The sequence below is a fragment of the Simochromis diagramma genome, unplaced genomic scaffold, assembly GCF_900408965.1.
Source record: "Simochromis diagramma unplaced genomic scaffold, fSimDia1.1 OVJJ01000501.1, whole genome shotgun sequence".
Taxonomy (NCBI): Eukaryota; Metazoa; Chordata; class Actinopteri; order Cichliformes; family Cichlidae; genus Simochromis; species Simochromis diagramma.
In genome coordinates, this window is record NW_024387320.1 from 3,731,357 (window position 1) to 3,744,948 (window position 13,592).

General features: G+C 40.1%; 2 protein-coding genes across 6 annotated transcripts; both read left to right on the plus strand.

The window, feature by feature from the left end:
• The first annotated feature begins 1,685 nt into the window (after positions 1-1,685).
• dcun1d2a (DCN1, defective in cullin neddylation 1, domain containing 2a) lies at positions 1,686-7,536 on the plus strand. 3 transcript variants are annotated; one of them, XM_040005524.1, is made up of 7 exons: positions 1,686-1,816; positions 3,381-3,597; positions 3,735-3,903; positions 4,228-4,358; positions 4,448-4,530; positions 6,007-6,103; positions 6,193-7,536. In XM_040005524.1, the coding sequence occupies exons 1-7, from the start codon at positions 1,814-1,816 to the stop codon at positions 6,270-6,272; spliced, it is 780 nt and encodes a 259-aa protein (XP_039861458.1). In that variant the 5' UTR covers positions 1,686-1,813; the 3' UTR covers positions 6,273-7,536. The 3 variants fall into 3 exon arrangements, with proteins under 3 accessions (XP_039861458.1, XP_039861460.1, XP_039861457.1); XM_040005526.1 differs by lacking the exon at positions 1,686-1,816 and adding an exon at positions 1,828-2,439; XM_040005523.1 differs by lacking the exon at positions 1,686-1,816 and having other exon boundaries at positions 2,757-3,597.
• Positions 7,537-7,658: 122 nt separating this feature from the next.
• On the plus strand, positions 7,659-13,184 carry LOC120717485 (growth hormone-regulated TBC protein 1-A-like). 3 transcript variants are annotated; one of them, XR_005692211.1, is made up of 9 exons: positions 7,659-9,760; positions 10,276-10,424; positions 10,520-10,678; positions 10,769-10,893; positions 11,143-11,239; positions 11,843-12,015; positions 12,108-12,293; positions 12,565-12,721; positions 13,063-13,184. XR_005692211.1 is itself a non-coding variant. In XM_040005521.1 (8 exons), exons 1-8 carry the CDS (start codon positions 9,699-9,701, stop codon positions 12,664-12,666), a joined length of 1,053 nt encoding a protein of 350 aa, XP_039861455.1. In that variant the 5' UTR covers positions 7,659-9,698; the 3' UTR covers positions 12,667-13,184. The 3 variants fall into 3 exon arrangements, 2 of the variants coding, with proteins under 2 accessions (XP_039861455.1, XP_039861456.1); XM_040005521.1 differs by having other exon boundaries at positions 12,565-13,184; XM_040005522.1 differs by having other exon boundaries at positions 10,279-10,424; positions 12,565-13,184.
• The last annotated feature ends 408 nt before the right edge of the window (positions 13,185-13,592 follow it).

The window sequence follows — 13,592 nt, forward strand, 5'->3', positions numbered from 1 at the left end:
TTTTTGGATGTTGTCTTTTTTGTTTGTTTGTTTGTTTGTTTGGGGGGTGGATCGTTGTCCTGATGCATAAACCAATCCTCTGATATCATTTTTTTGAAATCCTGTATTAGTTTTATGTCAGATGTAATGGGACTCAAACATTCCAATAAGTGGAACTTTTGTCTTGTCAGTCCACAGAATATTTTCCAAAAAGTCTTAGGGATCATCAAGATGGGGTTTTGGGTTTTTTTTGGCAAATGTGAGGCTAGCCTTTGTGATCTTTTAGGTCAGCAGTGGTTTTCTCCTTGGGATTTTTCTGAATTAACTTTAGTAATTAGTTCCTCTTTAGGCTTCATTCCTACAAGACTGTGTGTTTTTCCTTCCCACTCTCACCAAGCACTTGCTCAAAGTGTGCACTTGCTTTGATTTTTGAGGTTTCTCTTTATTATTGTAGGGTCTTTACAATGTAAAGCACCTTGAGGTGATTGATGTTGAATGTTGAAGTTATGCAAATCTTACTGTCGAATCATAAACCTTAACTGAGACAAGTGAGGCCAGCAGTTCTTTAGAGGTTGTCCTGGGTTATTTTGTAACCTCCTAGATGAGTCGTTAATGCAGTCTTGGAGTAAATTTGGTAGGCCGGCTACTTCTGGGAAGGCTTGCCATTGTTCCAGGTTTTCTTCTTTTATGCATAATGGCTTTCACCATGGTTCATTGGAGTCCTAAAGCTCTAGAAATTACCTTGTAACCCCTTCCAGACTGATGGATGTCACTGAATTTGTTTCTTATCTGTTCTGGAGTTTCTTTAAATGGTTGCATGATGTTTTGATGTTTGAGGTCTTTTACCCTACTTTACTTTGTCACACAGGTTTTATTTACGTGATTTCTTGATTCAATAGGTCTGGGATGCGACTTGTATTAAAAATATTTAAACTTTACTATTCCAAAGCTAGTTATCTTATTCAGTAAACACTGTAAGCATAACCCAATACATTTCCAAAGCACTACAAACAATGCTTTAGATTTTTTCTTGCTAATATAGCCATATTCATTAATGGTTGCTATCAAAATAGGTCTTTTTCACAATAACCACTTTGACATCTCATACCACAATAAGCATGTAAGTGTTAAACTCAATTATAACTCTGTTATATTTAGTCTATCAGTCGTTCTAGTGAGCTGGCAAGCACAATAAACCCTGACCCTTCTAAATGGAGCAGTGCCATGATGAATGTTATTACACCTGTGCTTACCCTGCAATGACATTTCAGAAAGGCTGCTCTGACTTTTTTTTTTTTTTTTTTTGAGGCTTTGGGTCACCTAACAATCTTGGATGTCTACAACAGTCGTTGTTTTAATGCAGTTTAAATAAATTTCTTCGGTCAGCTGTTCATATGTCTGCCACTAACAGAGCAAGGCAGGTGTGATGTGCCGTATAGGAGGATTACTGTTGCTGTGTTTTACAGTGTGTATTGTGTTGCGGATGGTGTGTGAGGATGTTGGCAGTCAACAAGTGTGTGTCTGTGTGTGTAGCGGGTGAAGGGTGGGGTTGAGTTTTATTTTTAACAGTGCTGAATGCAGTTTTGAGGGAGTTTTCCTGTATGTGTATTACACTTGGTATAACATCGTATTTGAAAGTGTCGTTTTAACTCTCTTTGCGCGACAAATACTTGCACAAGCCCATAATTTCTAATCAAATAAGCGCAAATAATGCAAATATCAAACGGAGCCTTTACCGCAGACCTCATCTTTTTTATGCAATCCGGCGACTTCCGCGCATGCGTATAATGAACGACAGTCGGACTACCAAACTGGTCAAACAGCGGGTGTAAAAATGGTAGGTAACCAAAATAAACACAAACCCAGGCATTGGATTTAATGCCAGTAAGGTTTGCTTACAAGACTATTGTCGTGGTATTAAAGTACATGATGTGTCGCGTTTTGGCAAGCGTACAGTGGCCATTTACTCGTGTTCGTTGCTATTACAGGGAAGGTCAGTTGGATATTTTAAGAGCAGCTAGCATTAGCTACACGTCCCTTTTTGGCAGTCTGGTAACTTCGGCTGTGAGCAGGTCAGCCGCTGGACCTCAAAGACACACACACACAGGGTCGTTTGAGTTAAGTCCCGGCTAACGCGTAACCACAATGACAGTCTGTTCCCGTGATATTAACCCCATCGTTAATGTCAGAGAGAGAGGCTAACTCAGCTAACGTTAGCCAGTGCAAGTTACTAGCTGGTGTTTGTGAAGACAATGCTAACCCAACGTTACCCTCCTGTAACAGCACAATAATCCGTGCTGCCAGAGCAGCAAATCGGGACAGACACATGACTTCATACATCGTTATTGACTACATCAGTAATGGAGTTATTAGCAGCTCGGTGAACTCAGGTTGAGGACATGCTGATCTTCAGTGAGGTGTTCAGACGCTGCAGCTAGTTGGAGGACATGGCATAGCATGGTGATTTTTTTTATTTATTTATTTTTTGCAAAAATAGACAGAACTGTTTAAAAGCTTTTCTAACCTTTTGGATCAGAATTTAGCATCACAAATATTAGGTAGATTTGTCCTCAAACGGTCCACAATCCCAAAGTTATTAATTTTATTTTCATAGTAGAAATTAGACTTTGGAGCTGCTAAAATAACTTTTGGCAATTTTTTCTTTTAGATTTATGGCTTTAATGATTGATTGCTGGAGAGGAGATGGTAGTTGCACGCTAGCACAAGTATCTCTGGAAAGGTTTGGTCTAAGATATGATCAAAACTTGTTATATGGCTGTTTATAATTCAGTGGTGGATTATTCTGAATGAACATTATTGATTTTAGCCAAGAGAAGTGCACACTGAGTAATTTCTTTTGTTCCTCTGTCCATAATGAATTAAAATCACCGTATAAGTATTTATGTAATGAAAGTGCACTCTATATTTTTATGTAAGGGGTATTTGTTGAGTATTTCTGGTAGGGGGGGGGCTTGTGTTTCACTCCAGACTTGTTGCACCTCTGGGTCCTTGTGATGGCATCCTATGTCCCTACTCATGTTACAAGTATGACTGTAGTTATCTGAGGGGCCCTCCGAGGTACAGCATGTGCTTTGAGAATCCATAACAACCCCTTTCAGAAAAACCCACCTTGTTTTTGAAAAGGACGTCATTACTACCAGCGCGTCTTGGCTCAAAATTTGTAGCGCGTTTGTCGTCGTGACTGACTAACCTTTTGAAATATGTGCCGGAGTATTCCTGAGCGTGTCCCAGTCTTTCTTCCTGTTGCCTGAATGCCTGTGGAGTTTTATGTTTCGCTGTGTGTTTTTGTCTGTGTGTCGCTCTGCATTTGTGTGGTGCTGTCTGTACTGACTGGTTTGATTGCACCGGTGCCTGACAGCCCCTGTCCTGTACTTGTACAGCATAAGCTGAAGTCTTCGCAGAGGGACAAGGTACGGCAGTTCATGTCCTTCACACAGGCTGGGGAGAAAACGGCCGTGTACTGTCTCACACAGAATGACTGGAAACTAGAAGTTGCTACAGACAACTATTTTCAGAATCCAGAGCTTTACTGTAAGGAATCCATGAAAACCTCAGTAGACCGTAAGAAGCTGGAACAGCTCTACAATCGCTACAAAGGCAAGTAGGATCTTAAAATACAGTGTTTAAGGCTGTAATTTTGTTTACAAGAACAGTGTAAAGATCCTTATTCCAGAAGAGTTACAGACACTGCTTGCTTGAGTATTTCGAGTGAAACTGTGTTTTTGTCTTGATAGATCCCCAGGATGAGAATAAGATTGGTATTGATGGGATCCAGCAGTTTTGTGACGACCTCTCACTGGATCCAGCCAGCATCTCTGTGCTGGTTATTGCGTGGAAGTTTCGTGCCGCCACTCAGTGTGAGTTCACCAAGAAGGAGTTTATGGATGGAATGACCGAGCTGGGGTGAGTGTTGACATGAACGGCATGTGACACGCTCTAAAGTGGGACAAAAACACTCTTACTGAAGTATCTACGCATGGCGGTTCTCTTAGTGTTGCTCCAGGGAGGGAAGGCTGTCTATTTATACATCCGCCCACAGCCTGGGTATACTGTGTCTTCGTGGAACGACTCAATGAAACAGTTGCAGTGTTTTGACTTTTGAGGCTCAGGTGTCCGAGTATTTTGAAATAGGCTTTCAGGGCACTGAATGTTAGAACAGTTTTGTTTGTCCATGTGTTGTGATTTGTGTATGTGCTGCTTATATTTTCTTTTCTTTTTTTTTTCTAGGTGTGACAGTCCAGAAAAACTGAAGGCACTTTTGCCAAGATTAGAACAAGAGCTAAAAGATAGTGGAAAGTTCAAGGACTTCTATCAATTCACCTTTAACTTTGCCAAAAATCCTGGCCAGAAGGGTCTCGGTAAGTTCACGGATTGTGACCTAACAATAGATTTTTGACTAATATTATAGATTCACAAACATCTGAACAAAGTTGTCTCATTTGTGTAGATTTGGAGATGGCTGTAGCCTACTGGAACCTGGTCCTTTCGGGACGATTTAAATTCCTCGATCTTTGGAATAGATTCCTTTTGGTGAGTCAAAGGAGTAAAACTGGGCACGATGGACCCTGAATTTTTGCTTATTAAGAAATCCGTAATGTTGATTTTTATTGGCAGGTGCAGTGTTTGGATATTTGGGGCATTTTTTTTTTTTTTATAAAGTGCAAATTACTTTTTATTTTTGTTTGTTTTTACACTGATGTATGTATACAGATTTTAAATGTGAGGAAGGAGCTGTAGTTCTAAGAGCTGAGATACTACTACTGGTATTTTTAAGAGAAAAAGGTCAGGTGATGTCCTCATTACACCTAAAAAGGTGTTCACTTTTCCCCAAAGAGTCACCATGATTATAATTCTTTTTAAACCTTTTTTAGTTGCATTTTATTTGCTCCAAAATAAAATGTGTGTGTGTTTTTTTTTTTTTTTTTAATCAGTTAGTCAAACTTTAAGCCATTTTAATCCTCTAATTAAGGAGGAACCCATTCTAGAGGCCTGGGCCATTATTCCGTTAGATACCTACGTGATCACAAAAACTAGTGAGCAAAACCAGATTGTTTCCACCATGATGTTTCCACCAACCCTGCACTTTTCAAGAATCTTAGTCCGAAGCAGGTGTAAAAGTCCAAATTCAGACCATTTCTGCCGACAGCTTAGTCAACACAGCACATTCCATTAAAGTACCAGTAATGTTTGAGGCAAACAGACATTTAGATGTCAGAGTTATTCATATAACATAAGCAGGCTGCTGCCAGGGGGGTGATTGAGTGGTTTCAACTTGTAGGAGTTATCTTTTTGAACATACTGAAGAGCTGTACCATGACTTGCAGTTTTTTGTTTGGTTTTTTGGACCACAAGCCTGCAGCTGTCCAACAAAACTACACCCACTCTGGCAACATAAACAGTTATATACTGCTAATAAAAATCTGCCTAGCTGTGCTGGTTTGAAGGGATTTCTTTTCAAAGAAACATCTTTGTTTGGTCTTTCCACTTTTCTTTGCATCGTTTCATTAACAGAGGCTGTCTGAGTTAGTGTATGATTTATTGTGCTCATTATTTCTTTCCTAGCTCTCTTATTGCTTGTTATAAAGTTGGACTTGGGGGCCGTCTGTGTGTTCTTGCGCTGCCTGCACAGCTCTTAATTTTCTTATTTCTGTGTCAGTAATGGCATTTTTGTTTACTTTGATCCTCCAAATCTACTCCAAAGCAGAACCGACAAATTAGGTGGACATCAGGAGAATGTTACAGATTTTTTTCTTTTTTTCTTTTATTGAGTGTAAAGTCCAGTCTCAACACTGGTTTTCAGAAATACTGACTTAGGTGTTTGGACCAGGCTTAGCAAAGTACAGTTGGTGCAACCTGTCCCTGGTGTTTTGGTTGAAACAGAACTCTAGAATTCAGTCCATCAGTTATTTACAGTGACAAAAAAAAATATTATTAAAGATGGAAGGAAATGAAAACATGTGAAGCTGTTTCTGTACCTGTGAATTTACCAGGACTCGTTCGTTTCAGGAACACCATAAACGATCTATCCCAAAGGACACATGGAACTTGTTGTTGGACTTTGGCAACATGATAGCAGACGACATGTCAAACTATGATGAGGAAGGTGAGCCGGCACAATCGATAATACATGCTTCATATTTAGGTCTCGTCCATCAATGTGACACTAACGATATTTCGGTGTTTCTCACCCAGGAGCTTGGCCAGTCCTTATAGATGATTTTGTGGAATTCGCTCGACCAATTGTAACAGGATCAAAACGCAAAACTCTCTAAATCTAATCCCGACTCTGGAAAACCAGAACATTGTTTCTTTTACAGTGACTTGATAGTTTTTTTTAAGACTTGTACAAAAGAGAAAAAAAAAAAGAAAATTGTAGACTTCAGAGTGAAAACCGAAGCACTTGAAACTGTCAGGAAACCACCTTTCAGGGAGCTGAGTATAAACTACGAGAACGACTGGCCACGTTTTCTGCCCTCTTGAGTCTGAGGCGTCATATGGACATTGCCAGATTCTCAGTATCCTGGATGCCCCTGTGCTCTGCTCCAGGAGGAGCACTACAGCCCCCATAGGTGGGCATAGACACAGCACTGAGAGGAGGTTCACTGGCTGCGTGTACTCTGAATGGACTGGAGAAGCTGTGTGTTTTAAGATTCTTCCTAGTCAACCGTGTCTCAAAGCTCTGAGTGACTGTGCAAAGTTCCCATGTCTTATTGTCTTATTCTAACCTTGGGACAGAGTGCTCACTACACCAGCACCAACAGAACTGTTGCAGTTTTTACTGTACATACTGTATCTATTGGGACAGTTTACAAAGAGAGCTATATGAAGAATAATATAAATATGTTCAATTTATAAATACAAAAGATGATTGTTTTATGTACAGTAAATGCTAAGTTCTCTAACGGGATGCCTCAATATTGTGGATGATATGCTGTTGGTTAAATTGTTAGGTGGCTCTGTTAAGTCATGGAATTGTGAGCTTCTCATCAAAAGCATGTTGAAACACATTTTACGTCACCCCTGGCTGGTTACACCAATACATTTTCACTAAAGTAAAGGCAGTACTTTAATTTAGATCACGGATATTGGGTTGTGTTGTCTGAATAATCTCAGTGGGGAGTGGGTCTTGAATCCTAAATGTCACATAGTCGACTTTCTTTCAGAAGCAATTTTGTTTTTTATCAATTCATCACTTTGATGCGTTTTTTATGCTTAAACAACTGTTTAGCAGCACTTGAGAGAAATTCTGAAATTAGGAAACGACTGACCTTTAGGATTGCATGGCACATATCTGTGTGTTTAGGCAGTGCAAAGCCCTTAATACAGAAATCAGGACACTAAAGAGGGCGACAACAGGACGACAAAGTAAGCCTTAAGATTAAAAATCTGTCTGTTTGATATTTGTATTTCTGTTTAACCCCATCTGTTCAGTGTTCCTGAAGGTAGTGAAAAATAGAAAATATTGTTGATACATCGTGTAAGTAGCCTAATATTGTTCATTTACGAAAGATGAATAAAGCATGAGTTTTTCCATAATGATGTGTGTATTTAGCTCTTTTGCTGCTGATGAGAAATATGACGCTTAATATCACAGATACAAAAAACAACTGCTAAAGAGTACAAAAAAGCACAGTTACAGCGAAGGCAAGTCGACACTGAGGGGGGGAAATGTTTGGAAATACCAGAAAACTGCTTCTCATTTAATATTTTCTGTTTTTCTAGTAATTCTCTATAAACTCAAGACATGGTTGTGTAGGTCAGCAGTTTTTCAGACTAGCCTGTCTGCCACATTCAAAGTCACTTAAATCACCGTTCATCACCATTCTGATGCTTTGATTAAGCTTCATCAGGTCACCTTGACCTTGTCTACATAACTAAATGCACGGAGTTCCTGCCACGTGATTGGCTGATTAGATATTTCTGTTAACAAGCAGTTGAAGTGGCGTTCTCTTGTGTGGCATCATCTGCTTTGGGATCATATGCAACTCATGCACAACGCTGACTTCTAGAGGCAAGTCACATTTATGTTTGTAGGTTGAATTATTTAAGCTACCCTCATAGGTCAATCAAATGTATTCAAGTATCATTAAAATACTCTTTCACCAGAAGTAATTCAACTCCAGCAAAGTTTCTTTTAGGGCTAATATGGCTTAAGGGTTCATCTATTTATTTCCAGGGATCATCTTTGTAAATAATTAGAAAGTAAAAGCTCTGTTAATAACTGCAGTACTCCTAAGTTTCTGACTAAAAATAAGTGAAATAGGAAGGTACAACAATGTTGTTACAGAGGAGATAAATCCAGATTACTTTCATAATATGATTCCACAAAACAGGACACATGACTGTTATTTTTTTTAATCTGTTTGCAGTTAAACTAATTGTATGGCACATATATTGTTAAGAGTACTCCGTGTGGAGTGCCACTATAGCTCAACTGGTTGTGCTGAGGGCTAGTGACCTGGGTTTGAGTCCACTTTGAGCCTTTCTCCGTCACTCTATGCACTGTACTACCCACCAAAGGGTGAGACAATTAAACTAAAAACAGAGTGTGGAGTGTAGACCAAAACCTGTGTATAAAAGATGGCTGTAACCCCCCATAAAATCACCCACTGGTTTGTAAAGTCCTGTTTTGGGGCCTTGAGGATGAGCATTCTTGGTGTTTTAAAATCACAGGCGGTGAGTGACACTGCACACTCATACTGTAGTAACTAATGCAGCCACGCCCTAAAGTGTTCACTGTTTTATTTACCAGTTTTGAGTCTATTTGGGACTAGAGTGTACAAACGAGTCAGTTTGTGTTAAAACTGAGACTTAAAAGTGTCATATGAGAACATAAACCTACCAGTGGGCTTACTGAGGTCATAAAAGAAGAATGCAGGTTTAAGGCACTTCAGCATTTCAGGTCATTTTTCAGACCTGTAGGCTACATCCATCCCCATCTTTTTTAGTCTTTTGTTTAAACTTTATTAAACTTTATAACACAGGACATGGCCATACAACACGAAAAATACGCCAAGTTAAAATTAACAGAATGGAAAGGCATGTGTCCATCTTATATATACAGTCTTTTGTTTCCACCAGCTCCAGGTGGAAATATCAGGCTTTTTAGATGCCAGCTGTCTGTGTGTTTGTCAAAAATAATGTTGAAGTAAGGTGAGACTGATCCACAGTAATGCTGTCTAATAATTCATTACTTCGGGCTACACGTTTCAGAACACGATGTATTCCAAATATAAAATATTGGCTAAGTCCACCTATCATCTCTGTGTTAATAATATTTCTGCCCAAACAGATCAGCTTTGAAACACTGGAAATTTGGGTCTGGCTCCAAATCATTTTAAAGAAATAACATTTTTACCTGCTGCAGGAAATTAATAAAATGTTGGAATTACAGCCAGCAGAGGACATAAGAGCAAACACTACAGTGTCTCTTCCTCCAACTGTTTTGTGTGCAAACAGAAGTACACGCCTGTGGCTGTTACCTGTGGGTTTCTTCATACTAGCTCCTCCTCTCAGCAGTGGCTGCTGTAAGGTGAGCCATAGGAAACTCAGACCGCTTTGTTATTTACCTTGACAGCAGCTGGTTCTTTTCCAGGGAATAAAAATGGAATAAGCTTCCTGCTCCCAGTTGTTTTTTTCTTTTTCTTTTCTTTTTTTCTGCTTTCTTGGACTACTTTACCTTTAGCACATGAGACACAATGGATGGGGAAATGAAAGGAAATGCTATGCAGGCTCTGGCCGATTATGATGACAGTGACAGGTAAGCTTTGTTTGTTTCATTGCGTTTTAAAAAGTTCATTTTCTCGGTTCTTGCTTCTTTTTTTGTCTGTTTTGTTGTCGGCCTGTGTTATTTAGACAGCATATCTGCCTGCAGCTTCCTCACGGGCAACCTTTTCTTTTTTTTACAACATCTTTCTTCCTCTTCAGCTTTTTGTATTTCCACTTCACATTTAATCTTATAACGTGTAAATCTACCATTAAAGTTTGTCACCTGTTGGCTTTTAAGGGACAGGAGCTTGTCAGAGTTTTTACATTTTTCTCCTTGCTCCCCTAAGAAGTAATTTAACACTTAACTATTCATCCAGCTGGAGCATTTGATCACTCAGCTACAGAAACCCTACCCAGTGGAGGCAGTTTTAGAGTCTGCCATCACTGAATAGGAGAATGAAAGAAGGGAGGGGAGCAAGCAGGTCCACCGGCAATCCTGAATTCACAGCGTCTATGAGTGTTATGTGTAGACCTTCACTGGTGGAGAACTGTGTGAATTTGTCCCAGCAGGATTGACGCCTACGGTTTTGAGAGACGTGGCGATTTAGACTCCTACAAGGAAATGATGAATCAGTATGTAGATGTCCTCAACAGGAGGTCCATGAGATGGTCAAAGCTCCTTCAGGAGAAGCCTCATGTGGAGAAGAACTTCACAGGTACAAAAACAAAATACACCTCCATGGGTTTTGTTTGCTTGTTCGTTCCAGCTCTCTGGTCATGTGATGGGTAATAATAAAACATGTTTTGGCAGTGAAGAGGTTTGTTCGTAAAGGTGTGCCTAATGAGCACCGTGCCAGGATCTGGATGGCGGCTAGTGGTGCCCAGGAACAGCTGGAGAGTAAGCCGGGTTATTACCAGTCTCTGCTGGACATGGAGCATGACACCAAGCTGAAAGAAACCATTCACACAGGTGCACCAAAACTGTCGCAGCATACAGCATGCTCTTTCAGTGCTTAAATTATGTCCCAATAATTCACTCACTCTCTCTGCTTTTTAAAAGATATGCACAGGACCTTTCCTGACAACATCCTGTTCAAGAGCAAAGCAGAGCCAGGCATGCAGAAGGCTCTGTTCAATGTGCTGCTGGCCTACGGACACCATAATCCTACAGTGGGCTACTGTCAGGTGAAGAAAATGCAGTCAGCGACAAGCTCTGACTCTCCCTCTATTTAAGATCATGTCTGTTTACCTAAAGATCAGGGCTGGCTACTTCCTTATTTAACCAATATATGTGTAGGATTTTCGTCTTAACCTTCATCTGTTAGCTCTTATATCGGTCAGTGCACTTATTCAATGTAAAACCTGGCATACTGTATGCACACACAGCAGGAGTTCTTATTCTAAGCGATCCACAGCATGCTCTGTCGTTTTTAGGGCATGAACTTCATTGCAGGCTACCTCATGATCATCACGAAAGACGAAGAGCAATCCTTCTGGCTTATGGATGCACTGGTGGGCAGGATACTCCCAGGTAAGGTGACAGTTAACGTCGGCTTCCTTTCAGAGCTCTTTTTTTGTTTTTGTTTACCCCACAGCAAACATCCCCTACCCCGCACTGTTGCTCCATAGGTTAAACCAGTTCCACTTTAGAGATGCAGGGTTTTCAGTGTTCGTGTCGAGGGCCAGCGGCAGCCTCAGCTAACATTTTGCAACCACAACAAAGGAAACGTACAGCAAAATGTCAAGGCAGCAGAGAACGAGACCAAAGATGCGCTTCTCTTCCGTTTTACTTCTTTTTCTTTTTTTTAAGTCCTCATAGCGCCTTCCTAAACTGACACTCGGTCTATAAAAATTTGAGATCTTTTATAAAACAATGCTCCAGACCATCATTATTTATTTCTGTTCAGCTTATTAAACAGCAAATTAACTGTGAGCATGTGAGTCTGTTTTTCTGAGGTACTGGGGATAAAATAATAATCAGTTAGCCTGATCTTTTCCTTAAGAAGGGCTGTTAAATAAATAAATGTAATTCAAAGTTTACATAATAATAAATATTATCTATAATAAATAAATGCACTACAATGGCTTTCAATTGTGCAAAAGAAAAGGAGGAATTCATCTGAATGTGTTGCAGACTACTACACCCCGGCCATGTTGGGTCTGAAGACTGACCAGGAGGTCCTTGGTGAGCTGGTTAAGGTCAAAGCTCCTGCAGTAGGACAGCTCATGGCCCAGTACCCCGGCATATGGACGCTGGTGGTGTCTCGCTGGTTTATCTGCCTCTACATCGATGTACTCCCTATCGAGGTGAGGCAAAAGCTGCGCTTTAGTGGAGGGGTCACACTAGAAGCATGTGGCGATCATTTAACTGACATCCACCTTCTGTCTTATTCTTGCAGACTGTTCTGCGGGTCTGGGATTGTCTTTTCTACGAGGGATCCAAAGTACTTTTCCGCGTGGCTCTTACTCTCATCCTTCACCACCAGGCAGAGATCCTGAGAGCGCGCTCTTTGCCTGACGTGTGCGAATGCTTCAAACAGATCACTTCTGGGGCTTTCACTCTAGACTGCCACACCTTTATGCAGGTGAGATGGCCAAATACAATGACGGTGAGGAAGGGGCCAGAGAAAAATGTCACTACTTATGGTCATAAATCATCTTTTTTTTAAAGAATACTTCCCGAAAAAGAAAAACAATTCACGGGGAAGTGCTACATTTCAGCTATTCTAACTTCACCAGTCCATGAGACTGTGCAGAAGATAATCTGTTAAAAGTATTTACACAGTTTTAATTGTAGTTTTTATTTTTATTTTGAGTAGAAAAAAGCCTAAGCACTCCTTAAATGTTCCTTTGCAGAAGATCTTTACGGAACCTAAGAGCCTGTCGATGTCGACTGTTGATAAACTGAGAGAGAAATGCAGACAACAAATTCTCAAGGAGGAATCAGGACACCTATGAGGTTCAGGACACTTTCCCCTTATACTGGATTTAATAAAACAAAGGCTCAGGCAGCGTAAGTAACACTGTACAGTCAGGAACGTATGAAACATGACTACAGGAACTGTATGAAACATACATGCTGGTTACTTCTGTGATTTATACTTTGTTACACTCTAATCTGGCAGACTGGGTATCTAAATATGAAGGCTTATGCTTCTGAGGCTTTTCTTTTGATTTTGACTCCAATCTTTCACCTACTATATTTGCTGCTATATATACAGAAGTACATTAAGATCATAACACCGCACCAAACAGCATTTACATGTGTATTTTCTAAAAACACTTTTGCTTTGGTGATTATGGACGGATCACTTATTTTTACTGTGAATACTTTGTTTTGTCTCTTGCCTTTAGGACTGTTTACAAGAGAACGTAAAGCTGAAGGGTCACGCTTTTAATGTGGTGGTTTCTGTTTAAATTTATGGAGCTCAGTCTCATTTTTCACTTTTTGTTGTAAAATAAAACCCATGAACTTACCCCATCTGCTTCCTGACTTTGCTGAATGCTTCTGCTAAATGGTAGCATCAGTATTATTTGTGTGTGTCAGTCATGAATTCAGGCATAGTCTACAAAGCTATTAAAGTTATATGCTCACCAGCCACTTTAGTAAGTACACGTTGCAATGAGTGGGATTTCATGGTACAGATTCATAAAAGTCATGGAAAGATTTTGGTCCATATTGAATGATAGCACAAAACAGTTGCTGCAGATTTTTCAGCAGCGACTGTCGGATTTGTGAATCTCGTGTTCCACCACAGCCATTGAACCACTGAGAGAAGTAAGGATGGATAAATGTTTTCTTGTTGTTTAGTGTGAACTCTGATCCTACCATCTGAATGTCACAGCAGAAACAGGAAACATTTTTCCAGTCTTCTAATGTTCAG